Raw genomic sequence first — 15,963 nt, forward strand, 5'->3', positions numbered from 1 at the left:
ACATTCCCAAGTCCTTCAAGCTTTCCTCTTAGGGCTTGGTCCCCAGGCCCCGGATCATCCTTGTTGCTCTCCTCTGAACCTTCTCAATTTTGTCTGCACCCGGTTTGACATGAGGCCTCCAGAGGCCTCCAGGTGTGGCCTGACCAACGCTGTATATAAAAGGACTGTGACATCTTGCAGATTTGATGTGATGCCTCTGTTGAGAGAGCTCAAGACTGTGTTCAAATTCTTTACTGTCACATCACAACATCTGGTCATATTTAGCTCACTGTCCACAAGTACCCCCAAGATCTCGTTCACACACCCTGCTAAGAGATCATTTTTGTGGCCTTTGTTGACTTTAAATCTGCATCCAATTCAATATCTAGAGATCTTCTATGGTCAAAATTCTCCAACTCAACAATTGATAAATGGCGTTTGCTATTACTTTATAAACTTCACAAAAATACAAGTCTTCGTGTCAGATTCAGCCCGAGGGCCATTTAACCAATTCGATCCCTACACAGAAAGAATCATAGAATCATAGAGTTGGAAGGGGCCATACGGGCCATCTAGTCCAACCCCCTGCTCTACGCAGGATCAGCCCTAAGCATCCTAAAGCATCCAAGAAAAGTGTGTATCCAACCTTTGCTTGAAGACTGCCAGTGACCGGGCTGTATTCTGGCTCCTTTTTTATTTAATATCTATATTGATGCATCAAGAAAACAAAGATCATGGCATCCGGCCCTCTCAATTCATGGCAAATAGATGGGGAAGAAATGGAGATAGTGACAGATTTTATTTTCCTGGGCTCCAAAATCACTGCAGATGGGGACTGCAGCAAAGAAATTAAAAGACGCTTGCTCCTGGGGAGGAAAGCTATGGCAAATCTAGACAGCATCCTAAAAAGCAGAGACATTACCCTGCCAACAAAAGTGCGTTTAGTCAAGGCTATGGTCTTCCCAGTTGCAATGTATGGCTGCGAAAGTTGGACCATAAGGAAGGCCGAGCGTCAAAGAATTGAGGCTTTTGAACTCTGGTGCTGGAGAAGACTCTTGCGAGTCCCTTGGACTGCAAGGCGAACAAATCGGTCAGTCCTAGAGGAGATCAGCCCAGACTGCTCTTTAGAAGGCCAGATCCTGAAGATGAAACTCAAATACTTTGGCCACCTCATGAGAAGGAAGGACTCCCTGGAGAAGAGCCTAATGCTGGGAGCGATCGAGGGCAAAAGAAGAAGGGGACGACAGAGAATGAGGTGGCTGGATGGAGTCACTGAAGCAGTAGGTGCTAACTTAAATGGACTCCGGGGAATGGTAGAGGACAGGAAGGCCTGGAGGATCATTGTCCATGGGGTCGTGATGGGTCGGACACGACTTTGCACATAACAACAACAATTGATGCATTAATCAAACGTCTAAAGAATTCAGACATTCATGCCCCAAAACTTGCAGACAAAAGGTTACCCATACTTATGTATGCTGATGATGCAGTAATTCTCTCACAGACCAGAATAGGCCTGAAAAGGGCTTTGGAAGTTTTGGCCTTGCATTGCCAGGAGGAACACCTAGTTATCAATTATACCAAAACAAAAATGATGTACTTTAACAACAGGGCAAATTTTTGTACTTGGCATATTGACCAACATCGCATTGAGCAAGTTAAATGCTTCAAATATCTTGGTGTGATCTTCCAGTATAACGGAAAGCAAACTGCTCATATTTACTCAGTAGATAACGCTGCTCAGAAGAGTGCAGCGGCTATCTTAAGATTCTATCGAACTAAGGGTGGTGGCTTCATTCCTGCTGCAATCAAACTGTTTTCAGCCAAATCACTGGCTCAACTTACATATGGTGCCCAGTTAGGCCCTTACTCCAATTTTGCTCCCCTAGAGAGAATTCAAGCAGGTTTCCTAAGAGCCCTCTTTAATGTTCCAAGGTGTACAGCTAATGTAGTTCTCCGGCAGGAGGCAGGGTTGATAAAAGCAGAGACCAGGGCATGGATAACAATAATTAACTATTGGCTAAAAATTCATCTTCAACCTGTAGGCCTTATTCCTTCTTTCTTGTCAGTTAACCTCACAACCCACCTGGTGTACAGAAATAATTAACAAACTTTTTAAAATTGGTTTAGCTCCTGATCATCTATTAGAAACCGGGCACAGACAAGCAAAACATCTGGTCTATCCACGACTTATGGATATTGAGCTGCAAAATGAGATGGCCCTACTCCCAAGCCCATATAGGTTACTAAAGTCCTGGGAGGGATTTTCTACTGCAGCATATCTAACATATATCACCTTTACTAACTTTCGATGGGCTTTTTCGAGGGCCCGGTTCAATGCATTTCCATCAGCACTGCTAAGTGGAAGACTGCGGCGTGTGCCTATAGAGGACTATGCCCTTGCAATTCAGGTGTAATTGAATCGATTGCCCACATTATAATATACTGCCACTTTTATAAGGTTGCCAGAAGCCGTTTAATCTTGCCCTTGCTATCAAGGTTCCCTGGACTTACAGATGATCATCTCATTAACATCTTGCTTGCAGATAAAGATAATTCTGTCTCTTACATGGTGGCAAAGTTTTGCTACACTGCCAGCAGAGTGCGGAAATCTTTGGCTACTGTTGATGCTGAGTGATCTGACTGTCAAAATGCTGTATTAAAGTTCTGTGCTTTTGATTACTCCCTGATACCGAGTGTCCTGCTAAAATGCTGTAACAATGTATGTGGTCTGTAGAGACTTTGATGCTAGTCAGTGACCGTAATAAATAATCAATCAATCAATCAATCAATCACCCTGCTACAGAGAAGCGCATCTCCCATCCAATATGTATGCTTCTCATTTTTGTGGGTATACCGTTTCTGCAACAGTATACAGCTAAACAGTGAGACCAAAGAATGCTTTAAGAATGGGAAATTGCAACAAATGTCCTTCCCTTTTAGAAAAGCACGCATCCTCCCTTAGAGGATGTGTCCATGCCTCCAAATCTCTTTGCCACCTGCAGTTCAGGCATTAAATACTCTCGCAAATCTCTGCATGGACATGGGATGGGAGTTTTCCGTATGTTTTTTAATTTCTCGGATAAATATTTTGGCTCTCACAGCTCTTTCAACCCTGGGAAGAACGGCTGGCTTAAACAATGAGCTCACCCGGCCTCCAGTGAGCTAAACAGGCAATCCTCTCTTTCTTTCCTCTTCCCTCCACCCTTTTGACCCAAATTGCACATATTTAGCTACACAGAAACAAATATTTCCTCCCCGGCTTCTCCAGGAGAGTGAGCAGCGACAAAGGCCTGCTCCGTGCAACTCACACAAACACAGTGAAAGAATTTGCCAGATAATCTCTGGAACATAATTACAAGTTATTTTCTATTGTGAGTTAGGAGCTGTTGGCTTTTTTTGTGCCATGTCTGGAAAAAAAAAAGAGTCTTCTGAAGTTTTCTTGTTTGTTCTAGTTCCTTATTGACAAGCCAAGGTCATGTTCGCTCCCCCGCCTGCTTTGTACATATGGCACCTCGGGCAGAGCCGGGCAGCTTAAAGGAGAAGGTGGCAATAATTCAGCTCCCACGTTCAACGGCTTTTGGGGACGGTGCCCGGGGGCCGCAGTTTGGCCACCCCTAGACGAGATGGTCTGAAAGGCGAGCTTTGGTGCCAAGTGAAAGTTCAGCCTGCTCATTGGAGGATCTCCATTTTCAGCATATGTGTACCTTTAAAAAAGCAGCGCTCTTATCCTTTGGGAAGCTATGCCCTCGGCGTGGATGAACTTGATACAGAGAGTGATTGAAATGTGGGATTCACTGTCAGAGGATGTAGTGATGGTCACAGGAAGCAGGTGGAGTCTGCTACCTACCATGGTGATTGGAGGGGAGGGACATTCACACACAAGGGCACTAAGCCCCTGGTCCAGCAGGACACTTCTGAAGTTCTGAGGAGGAGGAGAGTTGATTCTTACATGCCAGTATTCTATACCAGAAGGAGTCTCAATGCAGCTTCCAATCACCTTCCCTTCCCTTCCCCACAACAGACACCATGGGGGGGAGGTGAGGCTAAGAGAGCCCTGACATTATTGAAGAAGAAGAGTTGATTCTTACATGCTTCTTTTCTCTACCCAAAGGAATCTCAAAGCGGCTTGCAGTCGCCTTCCCTCCCCCTCCCCACAACAGACCCCCCTGTGAGGTAGGTGGGGCTAAGAGATATCTGGCAGGACTGCTCTGTGAGACCAGCACTATCAAGACTGTGACTAGCCCCAAGTCACCCATCTGGCTGCATGCGGAGGAGGAGCGGGAAATCAAACCCGGCTCGCCAGATTAGAAGACGCCGCTCCAAACCACTACACCACGCTCTCTCCCTTCTCCTTCACTTTTAATGTTATGTTCTCAAAGAAGAGTTTATCACCAATCTCAAGTCTCCATCAGGTTTCACTAGCAGGTAGGCTTGCCAGCTCTGGGTTGGGAAATACCTGGAGACTTTGGGGGTGGAGTCGAGAGTTGGCGGGATTTTGGACAGGAAGGGACCTCTGACGAGTATAGTGCTATGGTGCCCCCCTTCCAAAGCAGCCATTTTCCCCAGGGGGACTGATTTTTAGCCCAGAGATTACCTTTACTTCCAGAGGAGCCCCAGGTCCCACTTGAGGACTGGTATGCCTACTAGCAGTGCCCCAAACTGCAGAGCATCTTGCCACTGGACTTCAGCATTGCCCCCGTGTATGGCTAGTTTGTGGACTCTGTCCCTCATCCCCTTCCTCTGATGCCCTCCCTTTGGAGCCCTGTCGGCAGGATGTCTCTCATATTTTGGATCTCTGAACACGGGTTCTGAAAAGCCAGAAACAGGCACATGTGACTTCAACCAACGCAATCCAGAAAAGGGGCTCCTTTTTTGCTTTTTAAACTTACTGTTCTGGTGACATGGTCAACAAAAGAGTCTGAGCAATCCAGCTGCAAAGAAGAAAGGAGAGACTGTCAGAGAACGTCAGTCGGCTTCATCAGTCCAGTGCTCTTAGAGAGACAGTGCAGCCTTCATAGTGTATGACCAAACCAGTACTGAAGATTCAAGGCACTGGATGGTGCCCCCCCCCCTCCCAATCTAACTAGAACACTCTTTTCTTTCCACTTTTTTACTTCACAGCTCTGCCACAGACATAACAGCTCAGAACTCAAACAGATCCGTAGGGTCTGCAAAACGCAGCTCCCCCACCAGGATTTTGGAGGTGACAAGGACCTCATAATTGACCCAAGTGCCAGGAAACTGTAACACCAAGGCTCAATACACCCCCACTCATCTGTTAGGCCGTTCTTTGTCATCTGTTACATGCTATATATTAGTTATTATCTATGACTGTTATATGAGCCTCTTGTGGCGCAGAGTGGTAAGGCAGCCGTCTGAAAGCTTTGCCCATGAGGCTGGGAGTTCAATCCCAGCAGCTGGCTCAAGGTTGACTCAGCCTTCCATCCTTCCGAGGACGGTAAAATGAGTACCCAGCTTGCTGCTGGGGGGTAAACGGTAATGACTGGGGAAGGCACTGGCAAACCACCCCGTATTGAGTCTGCCATGAAAACACTAGAGGGCGTCACCCCAAGGGTCAGACATGACCTGGTGCTTGCACAGGGGATACCTTTACCTTTTTTCTTATGACTGTTATATTTCTTTGATTCAAATGGTTACAAACATTTGATGTATTTTCTTGTTTCTCTGTACTATGTACACCACCCCAAGACGTTACAGTGAGGGTAGTTTACTGGATGGATGGATGGATGGATGGATGGATGGAGGGAGGGAGGGAGGGAGGGAGGGAGGGAGGGAGGGAGGGAGGGAGAGGGACAGGGCTCACGTGCTTCCATCCCCTTTCTTCTCTGCAGAGTCAAGGTTGCCTCGGAGGGGGGTTATTTAAATGCGGGAGGGTAGGTTAAGGTTGGGGGGGGGGACAATTGCACCCAGGGTATCAAAGCCACTTTGTGGCTAAGAAAGGAGTTGAACAGGGTCTCCTCAGAGATGTGAAGGTCTGGGGATGGGGGGGGGGGAAGCTGGCAACATCTCCCCTCCAAATTTTTTCCAACAGGGAATGTGGAGGTATTGGGGTGCCTGAGGGAAGAGGGAGGTATGTGTAGGAGCAGGTAATCAAACCTGGCTCACCAGATTAGAAGCTGCCACCACTCTTAACCACTCCACCACACTGGTCCTTTTAACTGCAGATGCCAGGGCTAGAACCTGGGACCTTCTGCACGCCAAGCAGATTCTGTACCGCTGAGCCACAACCCCCTATGGGACAGGGGATCCCCAGAAGCAATGTGGGGGGTTAAGGGGAGTTAGCCAGTAAAAACTGCTTGCATGCATGTGTCCGCAAACACGCATGGGACTTCCACTGGAGGGAATTTTCCACTGAGTTCCCAGGAAGTTAAGGCAATTAGAGCCCATCAGAATAGTCAAGAGGGTGCTACTTCGCTCTGGCTGAGATGTGACCACAAGAGGACATTCCTGAGGTCGCCAAGGTTCTTTTCAAACAGCATAGCTCAACATGACAAATAAATATAGATGCCCAAGAACAGTGGCTAATGGTAGTAGAAAGATTACCTGGAATCCAATGTACCCAGAAATATATTTCCAAAAATATCCCCCCCAAAAAATATTTATTTACCCCCCCCACCTTGCTCTCCAGGGAATCCCCAAAGCAGTTCAGTCTTTTCTCCCCCACTATATATAGCCTCACAGCAACCCTGAGAGGTCGGCTAAGCCACTAAAGAACACCTGATTCAAGCTTATCCAGTGAGCTTCTGTGGCGACCTCACTACGCTACCTGGCTGGTGAGAATACATAGAAAGAAATCGAAGCAACAGGGTCTTTTCCAGACTTGGGCTGGGAGTTGCCAGGTTCAAAGACACATGTCTTTTTTTAAACTTCATTTTCAGGCCGAGGGGGTCTGTTCATTGTTACCGGTGTTTTCCCATGCCATTTATTCCCAACTGAAAGGGCCAAAGAAGGTTGCTCTCAATAATCCCAGTGGAGTTGGAATTCATAACGCGGCCTTGTTTGCAGCTTCTTGTACATATACAGAGTTCTTCACTCCAAGAAAAAGCAGCCGTCACGGCTGATTTGATTTCCTCTATGGCAGGAGTAGTCAACCTGTGGTCCTCCAGATGTCCATGGACTACAATTCCCATGAGCCCCTGCCAGAGAATGCTGGCAGGGGCTCATGGGAATTGTAGTCCATGGACATCTGGAGGACCACAGGTTGACTACCCCTGCTCTATGGTATAAAATGCCAGGTAAGGACTGAACAGTGAGCAACTGAATTGCGTTTTTTTGCGTTTGTGCCTGCGGTGATCTTCTGTGTATTTACTTCATTTATTACTGAGACTCAAGGGAAAAACTAGCAACAATGTTTTGTTATTAATCATGTTTTAACAGCACGTAGTTGAAGACGACTTTATTTCTCATGTTTTTCTCCTTCCCAAGGCATTCTAGCCACTCAGATGGAGAACATCCTACCTAGTCCTCAAAAAAACAATTCTGCTGAGTAAAAAATTAGGTTGAAATTGACACATCTGACAAAGGATGCTTTGACAGCCAAATACTCCAAACATTTCCTTGGTCTCTAAGCTGCCACTGGATTCAAATCCAAGTGTTCTACTGCAGACCAGCATGGCTAGTCTCTGAAGTTGAGGGAACCCAAATTAACCCAAGAAACCTTTATGGCCATGCATTGATTGGATTCCCTTGGTCTAAATCCAATACCATTATCTGTTATATCACCTTATCACCTCCATGTGTCACTAGAATAGTCAAGTAACAGATTCTGCTCTCAACAATATAATTCCTGATGTCACACCAGAAGCATCAGTGCTCCATAAAGCGTACATCTGGGCAAAAAATGGACATCCAAAAATCAATGTGTCAAATCAGCTCCTTCCCCATATATCTGAATGGTCTTGGGAAGCCTAAGAAAATGGCATTTTAGGATGCAGTCTGATTCTGTTACATCTGCAATGCAAGACTATAATTTCTGGCACGAGCAATTTACTGTCCGCGTCGGCCCTCCTTCAAATAAAATCTAGCTTTTGGGGGTTTTTTGCACGTCTTCTAATCCGAAATATTCTCAGATTGAAACAAATGTGTAAATTCGACATAGTTAATGAATAGTTTGAAATGCTGCAACAGCAGAGGTGGCCCTTAAAGCACACACAACAACAGAGAGCAGTGTTAGAAGCCACAGCAATGAGACATATCTAGAAGCATGCATTTTACCCATTAAAAAAAAAAAATGTAACCACAAATACTAAACTTGCTAAGGCAGCATTTCGCTTTGAAACTTACTTCAGTAGATGACAAAAACCAGCACTGACCAAAGGACGTTCCAGACAGGGCCGATCAGAAAGGCCGGTTAAGACAACCGATTTATCGTAACTTTGAAGAGAAAATAGAAAAATCTGCTTTCTTTCCCACAAACTGCTTGTCAGTCAGGAAAATGACATTGAGAACTTCAAAAGCTTCAGCCAGAGGCTTGGATCTTGATAGAAGTCAGTTAGAACAAGCTGGCACACTGCACTTACGAGCTCCAAATGGGCATGTCTACACACACACGCACGCATTTATAAATATACAATGTTTGCCCAAGGTCAGGAACGCCATCCTTTGTCCAAGACAAAGTGGAACTACTTTAAGAAGTTTGCACCACTAGGTAACTCTGCTTTAAAACTGGAGAAGGATCACAGGGTTGACTCAAAGCCTGCCAGATGTCAAAAACTTCAAAGCAGAAATCGATGGCCATTTCATTTCATTCAATCAGAAGGTCATTAGAAGGTCAGCAATTCTTCTAACCCAGCTTATTTACACTATTAAAACTCAGGCAGAAATGACAAGACTCTCTCATGGCTTTATCAACTGAGTATGGGGAATGGAAAGCAGAGCCCCCAAATTTCCCACTCAACTACTACTATGGTATTTATTACACCTACTTCATTAGGAACAGCCACTCCCTTATGAGCCCAGCTGACTGCTACAGTCATCTTCAGAGTCTCCTGCTTGGACAGAGTGCCCCCATCTGCTGAGATTAGGAGGGTAGCAATCGGGGAGACCCAGAAAGTAACTATGTCACCCTTGAGCAGGGATTCCCAACCAGGGGTCCACGAGAGCTCTGAAGGGGTTTCATGGGAGCTCTGAAGGAGTGTGGCATGGGGGAACAGGTGTTTTCTCAGCTTCTACTCTTCTTTCCAGCCAACGTGAGCCAGAGCTACCATAGTAGTAGTGAAGGTGGGGCAGCAAAAAGCGGGCTAAGGGTGCCGGTAGTGATGTCACTTCTGGGGGCGTGGCAAACTGACATCATTTCTGGAGCTCCACAAAGTCTGAAAAATTATTTCAGGGGCTACTCCATAGTCTAAAGCAGGGGTAGTCAAACTGCGGCCCTCCAGATGTCCATGGACTACAATTCCCAGAAGCCCCTGCCAGCATTCGCTGGCAGGGGCTTCTGGGAATTGTAGTCCATGGACATCTGGAGGGCCGCAGTTTGACTACCCCTGGTCTAAAGGTTGAAAAAGACTGCCCTTAAATCTGACTCACAACTGCTGGAAAAAGCGCAGCATAAGATATCAACAGACAGCCCCAACAGGGGATCAGGCAAAGGTTTGCACACCCTCTGGCCATAATCAGGAAACACCCAGATTTCCCCAGATTTTTATACCATTTATAACCGCAACATTTATAGCCATTTGTCTTGAAGCAAACAAAGACAAAGTTCACTTTATAATATCGCACTGATATAATTAGAAAGGGATTCCATGAGAGGAAAAAGGATGTCAGATCAGTGCAAATAACCTATAGCAGGAGTAGCCAAACTGTGACTCTCCTGAGGTCCATGAACTACAAATACCATGAGCCTCTGCCATGCTGGCGGCAGCTCATGACAATTGTAGTTCAAAGACATCTGGAGAGCTACAGTTTGACCACCCCTGATCTATTGTGGAATGAATCCATTCCCACATTCCTAGATGCATGGAATTTTTCATCTCCACCCCTCCTCCAAAGTCAGAGGTGCTAAATTAGAAAGGAGGGGACTTCTTGTATCACCTACAAAATGATGTATTGATAGAGAAGGTACAGGGAAATTCTGTTTGGGGTGGTGATGCTCTGTATTCTTGGTGCATGGGAGGGGCAACAGTGGGGGGGCATCTGGCATTCTGGCCCTGCTGGTGGACCTCCTGATGGCCCCTGGGTTTTGGCCACTGTGTGACACAGCGTGTTGGACTGCATGGCCCAGCAGCCTAATCCAACATGGTTTCTCTTATATTCTTATGTACTCAAAGGCAGCCACACACCTCATGGGTATTTCCCATGGTTGACTAAAGTGTACAACCACAACACTTCTTTTACATTCATTTGGACCCATACAATAAATGCCGAGATATTGAAATACAAGGTAAAATGTTGAATGCATTTAAAACTAAGAATCATAATTAAACAGTAGAGGTCAAGGTAAAGGTATCCCCTGTGCAAGCACCGAGTCATGTCTGACCCTTGGGGTGATGCCCTCTAGCATTTGCATGGTGGACTCAATACGGGGTGGTTTGCCAGTGCCTTCCCCAGTCATTGCCGTTTACCCCCCAGCAAGCTGGGTCCTCATTTTACCGACTTTGGAAGGATGGAAAGCTGAGTCAACCTTGAGCCGGCTGCTGGGATCGAACTCCCAGCCTCATGGGCAGAGCTTCAGACAGCTGCCTTACCACTCTGTGCCACAAGAGGCTCTTTAAACAGTATAATCTACATAAAATTTGTACATACACTACTAGGATTAAAATGCACAACAATTTATTTCCCTGTTAAATATTTGCGCATCTTAATGGCGGCAAACACAGAATTTGGTGGTACCAAGGGTAGTTTGAGGGTGCTCATCATTTAAAAGTTTCCTTACCTATTATTTGAGATTGGAGTAGCCAATGTTGGGGGGGGGGGCTCATGACAATTGTAGTCTGTGGACATCTGGAGGGCCACAGGCTGGTCACTCTGCCATATGGCATGATGCAAGAATAAACTCATAGGATTCAAAGGCACTGTTCTCAGTCATCATCATGAATATACATGATTTGTCCAGATGTGGAACAGTTCTGATATTTGCCCATGGAAGCGGCTTGGATAGTTCCGTATCTATGAGTTTTCTGATTAGGCTACTCCTGAGATCGTTTTGAGACCGATGGAGCGAAATGTGAAAAGGGAACCCGGACTGAGCCCTTCCCTTTTTGTTCTGCTTCCTGCCAGTCAACTATCCATTGGTAAGTGGTGCTCAAGGACAATGCTATCGCTTAAGACACAGTATTTGCTATGAGACTAGGCACAAACACATGGCAGTGCTCGCTCAAATGCAAACAAGCCGGCACGGAGCCCTTATCAGAACTCAGCCTAGGATTTGTGGGCTTCCCTGTGGATCCTAATTCAATGCCAGGGCTCAGTTCCATAGCTGGCAGGTACCTTCCGAGACCCAGGCCTGTTAGCACAGCCACTCTGAACTAGTGCTGGCCTCTCCTAGCTGGTCTCCGTGTCAGAAAAAAGAGTGCCCCTAAGTACACTCAGAGGCACCTGCAATCTACTGTTGCAACTGGATTTTACATTGTGGAGCGGCAAAATCTACTTGCAAATAGTGCCCTGAAAGCATTGTGCTTAGTCCTGCCCTTGATCACTTCTGAGAACATCGAAACTGGTTTTGATAGAAAACCATTTATATGTCAAAAGGACAACAGAAGGGGGACACACTCCTGTCGGTTCAAGAGATGGCAGTTCTTCAGCATTGGCATACCCACTTTCAGCAGCTCTGACCTGGCTACTCAGGCATGCCTGATCTCATCAGGTTTTAGAAGCTAAGCAGGGTTAGCTTGCTTTCTTTTTTATTGTATTTTATTGTTTTTTATTCAGTTTATTTCCCGCCACTCCTGAGACTGGCTCGTGGCAGGTTACAAACATTTAATAAAAACCCCAATAAAACCCCATTAAAACAGCCAACAAAATCACAAATAAAAACAGAATAACATGGCAATGATACCTCCAAAGTCCTCAACTCCCCATCCCTACCTCTGGAGGGATAGACAGAGGGATCAAGATGACACAGACTGCCTGACACCATGCCGGGGCACCAATCTTCCTTGCTACCCCGGCCTCAACCATAGACCTAGTGGAAGAGCTCCATTTTGCAGGCCCTGTGGAATGCTGAAAGTTCCTTCAGAGCCCTCAGCTCACCCAGGAGCTCATTCCACCAGGTCAGGGCCAGGACTGAGAAGACCCGAGCCCTGGTCGAGGCCAGGCTTGCTTCCCTGGGGCCAGGAAGGACCAGTAAGTTGTCACCTGCAGAGTGTAGGGCTCTGCAGGAGGCACAGGGCAATAGGCAGTCTCCTTGATTAGTATTTGGATGAGAGACCTCTAAGAAACAGCAGAGGCAGGCACTGGCAAACCACCTGTGAATGTCTCTTGCTTGGCTGCCAGACAAGTCTACAGTTGTAGGATCTCCTCACTAACCTACACACACGCCATGTGATCAGTAAAATAAATCAAACCTATCAGCAAGAAAATTAAGAGGGCCTCCTTTCCCAAGTTGCCTGGTGGCCCTTGAAGATCCAAAGCTTTGGTATGTGAAGCATGTCCTTAAGCATACACCTTCTGCTTTGTGTAAGGACAGTCTACCTCTGTGCAAATCGGCATTAAGAAGCATCAGGGCTTCTGAACCCCAAAGGCTTCACAGGACCAGAAAAGATCAGACTGTGGTCCCCCATTATTGCTTGGCATGGGAAAGATCCTGTTTCATTGTAAATGGCCACGCTTGGTACTTTCCATCCCGCAGAAAGCATCTGACTGACTCAAACAGTGCACTACGTTCAGGGGTATTTGCCTTAGCCAGAGGCCGTAACCAAAACATGAAATTTAAATAAAACCATAGCAATTACCAATGAATAGTGCAAAGCTTCTTACCTGCACAGCGACTTTGGGTCAGTGTACTCAGGGCTAACCTGCCCAGTTGAGTTTCAGTGAAATTCATTTCCTTTGTACTTGGAGCCAAAGCAAAGGCGCCATCATTCGATGATCACCTTAGTCATTGGGACCAGGTAAAGAGCTGGTCCATGAAGTGGACCAGAAGGCAGAGATCTCTAGACAATGCAGGTAAAATCTTCATTCCTGATATTCAGTCCTGCCCGGAAAGGCAGTGGTTGTTGAGCGTGAAAATGTAATTGAACGTAAAAAAAAGGGATGGGACAAATAAGTACTCTTAAGGCATCAGTTCCAAACTTTTTAGAATGTGAGGACCACAGCTGTGGGCTCCGCCACATGATAGTAGTTGTACTATAAGGATCAGTGGATTGAGAAAATGCATAATGATAGAAAGATCAAAATAAAAATGCTTGGTGTGTGTATGGATTTGCGAAGCCTTGGCAATAACTCTGCCTCCCAGGGGTCTTTGGCCCACAGGTTGGGGACCACTGGTCTGGGATAGAATGGCCAAGTCCCAGTCCTGTGGTTAGAGTCCTGGATAGAATCATAGAATCATAGAGTTGGAAGGGTCCATAGAGGCCATCTAGTCCAACCCCCTGCTCAACGCAGGATCAGCCCAAAGCATCCAAGAAAAGTGTGCATCCAACCTTTGCTTGCAGACTGCCAGTGAGGGGGAGCTCACCACCTCCTTAGGCAGCCTATTCCACTGCTGAACTACTCTGACTGTGAAAATTTGTTTCCTGATATCTAGCCTATATTGTTGTACTTTTAGTTTAAACCCATTACTGCGTGTCCTCTCCTCTGCAGCCAACAGAAACAGCATCCTGCCCTCCTCCAAGTGACAAACTTTGAAATACTTAAAGAGGGCTATCATGTCCCCTCTCAACCTCCTTTTCTCCAGGCTGAACATTCCCAAGTCCCTCAACCTATCTTCATAGGGCTTGGTCCCTTGGCCCCAGATCATCCTCGCTGCTCTCCTCTGTACCCTTTCAATGTTATCTACGTCCTTCTTGAAGTGAGGCCTCCAGAACTGCACACAGTACTCCAGGTGTGGTCTGACCAGTGCCGTATACAATGGGACTATGACATCTTGTGATTTTGATGTGATGCCCCTGTTGATACAGCCCAAAATGGCATTCGCCTTTTTTACCACTGCATCACACTGCCTGCTCATGTTTAGTTTACAATCCACAAGTACCCCAAGGTCTTGTTCACACACAGTGTTACCTAGAAGCGTATCCCCCATCCAGTAGGTATGCTTTTCATTTTTCTGACCCAGATGCAGAACTTTACACTTATCTTTATTAAATTGCATCTTGTTCTCATTTGCCCATTTTTCCATTGTGTTCAGATCTCGTTGAACTCTGTCTCTATCTTCCGGAGTATTTGCCAGTCCTCCCAATTTGGTGTCATCTGCAAACTTGATGTGTAGTCCCTCCAGCCCCTCATCTAGATCATTAATAAATATGTTAAAAAGTACCAGACTGAGCACCGAGCCCTGAGGTACCCCGCTACTCACCTCTCTCCAGTCTGATGAAACACCATTGACTTGAGTACGATTCTCTAATCAATTCCCTCTCCACCTTTCTGAAAATCCAGATTGCAGTCCTTCAATTTATCCATCAGAACATCATGGGGAACCTTATCAAAAGCTTTACTAAAATCCAAGTAAACGACATCAACCGAATTTCCATGATCCAGCAAACCTGTTACTTGGTCAAAAAAGGAAACTAGGTTGGTCTGGCAGGACCTGTTGGAGACAAATCTATGCTGACTTCCTTGGATCACCAAATTGTCCTCCAGATGTTTGCAGATCGCTCCCTTTAATATCTGCTCTATTATCTTCCCCACAACAGAGGTCAGACTCACTGGTCTGTAGTTTCCTGGGTCATCCTTCCTCCCTTTTTTGAAGATCGGAATACCGTTTGCTCTCTTCCAGTCCTCCGGGACATCTCCAGTCCTTAAAGAGGTCCCAAAAATGATGGAAGTTCCCTGCGGCTCTCGGGGTTCGGCTCCATCCCCTGGTAGCGGCGATTGCCATGGTTCTCGGGCCCCCGCTCCATCCTCGGCTGGCGGCAGACCTCGCGGCACTGCGCCTTCTCTCTCCCTGGGCCCGGGCGGGGGGAGGGCGAGGGTAGCCCCCTCCTCAGGAATCAGTGCCGGCCGGCGCAGCTCAGCCAGGAAGAAGCGGGCCGCTTGTTGTGATTCTCCGCCCAATTCACCTGTAACCATTGTTAGCCATTCTCCCAGCCGACCTATGCGGTCATGGAGGTCCAGGACCTCCATCATGGTTGCTGCCTCCTGGTCGGGCACCCCTCTCGGGAAGGCTGGCCCCCACTCCATCCGAACCGTGGGATCATCGAACCTGGAGACACAGCGCCGGTCCGTGACGTGCTGCTCCAGGAAGAATTGGGGCACGGGGCTGTAGCCCTCCACCGCCCGAGCCATCCCGGACCGAAACAATGCCTGAGTGGCCGTCCGGACTCGCGCGCCAAGGGGGGTAAGCATCAGGTCTCCCCGATCCGAAGGGCCAACCGGTTCGACCGGCTCGGTACCCCCTCCTTTGGCGCCAGTGGCTTCCTCCTCCTCATCTAGGAGGTTGGTACGAGAAATGCCCCCTCCGAACGCCGTCGGTGCAGAGTAAGGGCGTTGTGAGTCTTGACTTACTGTCAAAGGCAGACAAAACTCACTACAAGGTTTCTATAGAAAGAAAGCTTTAATTGGAAGTAGATCTGAACACTTAAACATCTGAAGTCAAGACGGTTCGATAGCGGGGAAGCAAGCAGTTCTCAATACAATTCTCCCACCGAAACCAGAGTTCCCAAAGTTGCCACGAACCAGGAAAGGGGAACGGATTGTGTGTCATTTCCTGAACGTTAGGAGGGAATATTTCTTCCCCCCTCCCCCCGTGTTTTCTGTGGAAGAATATCAAAGGCAACGGTGAATAATGGCTTTGTTAGCACAGTCCTGAGAAAAAGGAAGAGTTTTATCACCCCGTCATGTACTAATTTAATAATTACAAGAGAA

General features: G+C 46.9%; 1 protein-coding gene across 14 annotated transcripts in view; it reads right to left on the reverse strand.

Moving 5' to 3' along the window:
* Positions 1–15,963, reverse strand: part of TNS3 (tensin 3) — a 258,750-nt gene that overhangs the window by 128,588 nt on the left and 114,199 nt on the right. For 9 of the 14 annotated variants that reach the window (XM_077303190.1, XM_077303189.1, XM_077303203.1 and 6 more), the window contains one exon: positions 4,872–4,913. The exons of 4 other annotated variants lie outside the window; for them this stretch is intronic. In XM_077303190.1, the coding sequence (XP_077159305.1) occupies positions 4,872–4,913 (42 nt within the window). Of the gene's footprint in view, positions 1–4,871; positions 4,914–8,286; positions 8,534–15,963 lie in introns of those variants that run through there. One more of the 14 variants, XM_077303200.1, reaches the window with a different exon arrangement.

Source organism: Paroedura picta, chromosome 11 (genome assembly GCF_049243985.1).
Source record: "Paroedura picta isolate Pp20150507F chromosome 11, Ppicta_v3.0, whole genome shotgun sequence".
Lineage (NCBI taxonomy): Eukaryota > Metazoa > Chordata > Lepidosauria > Squamata > Gekkonidae > Paroedura > Paroedura picta.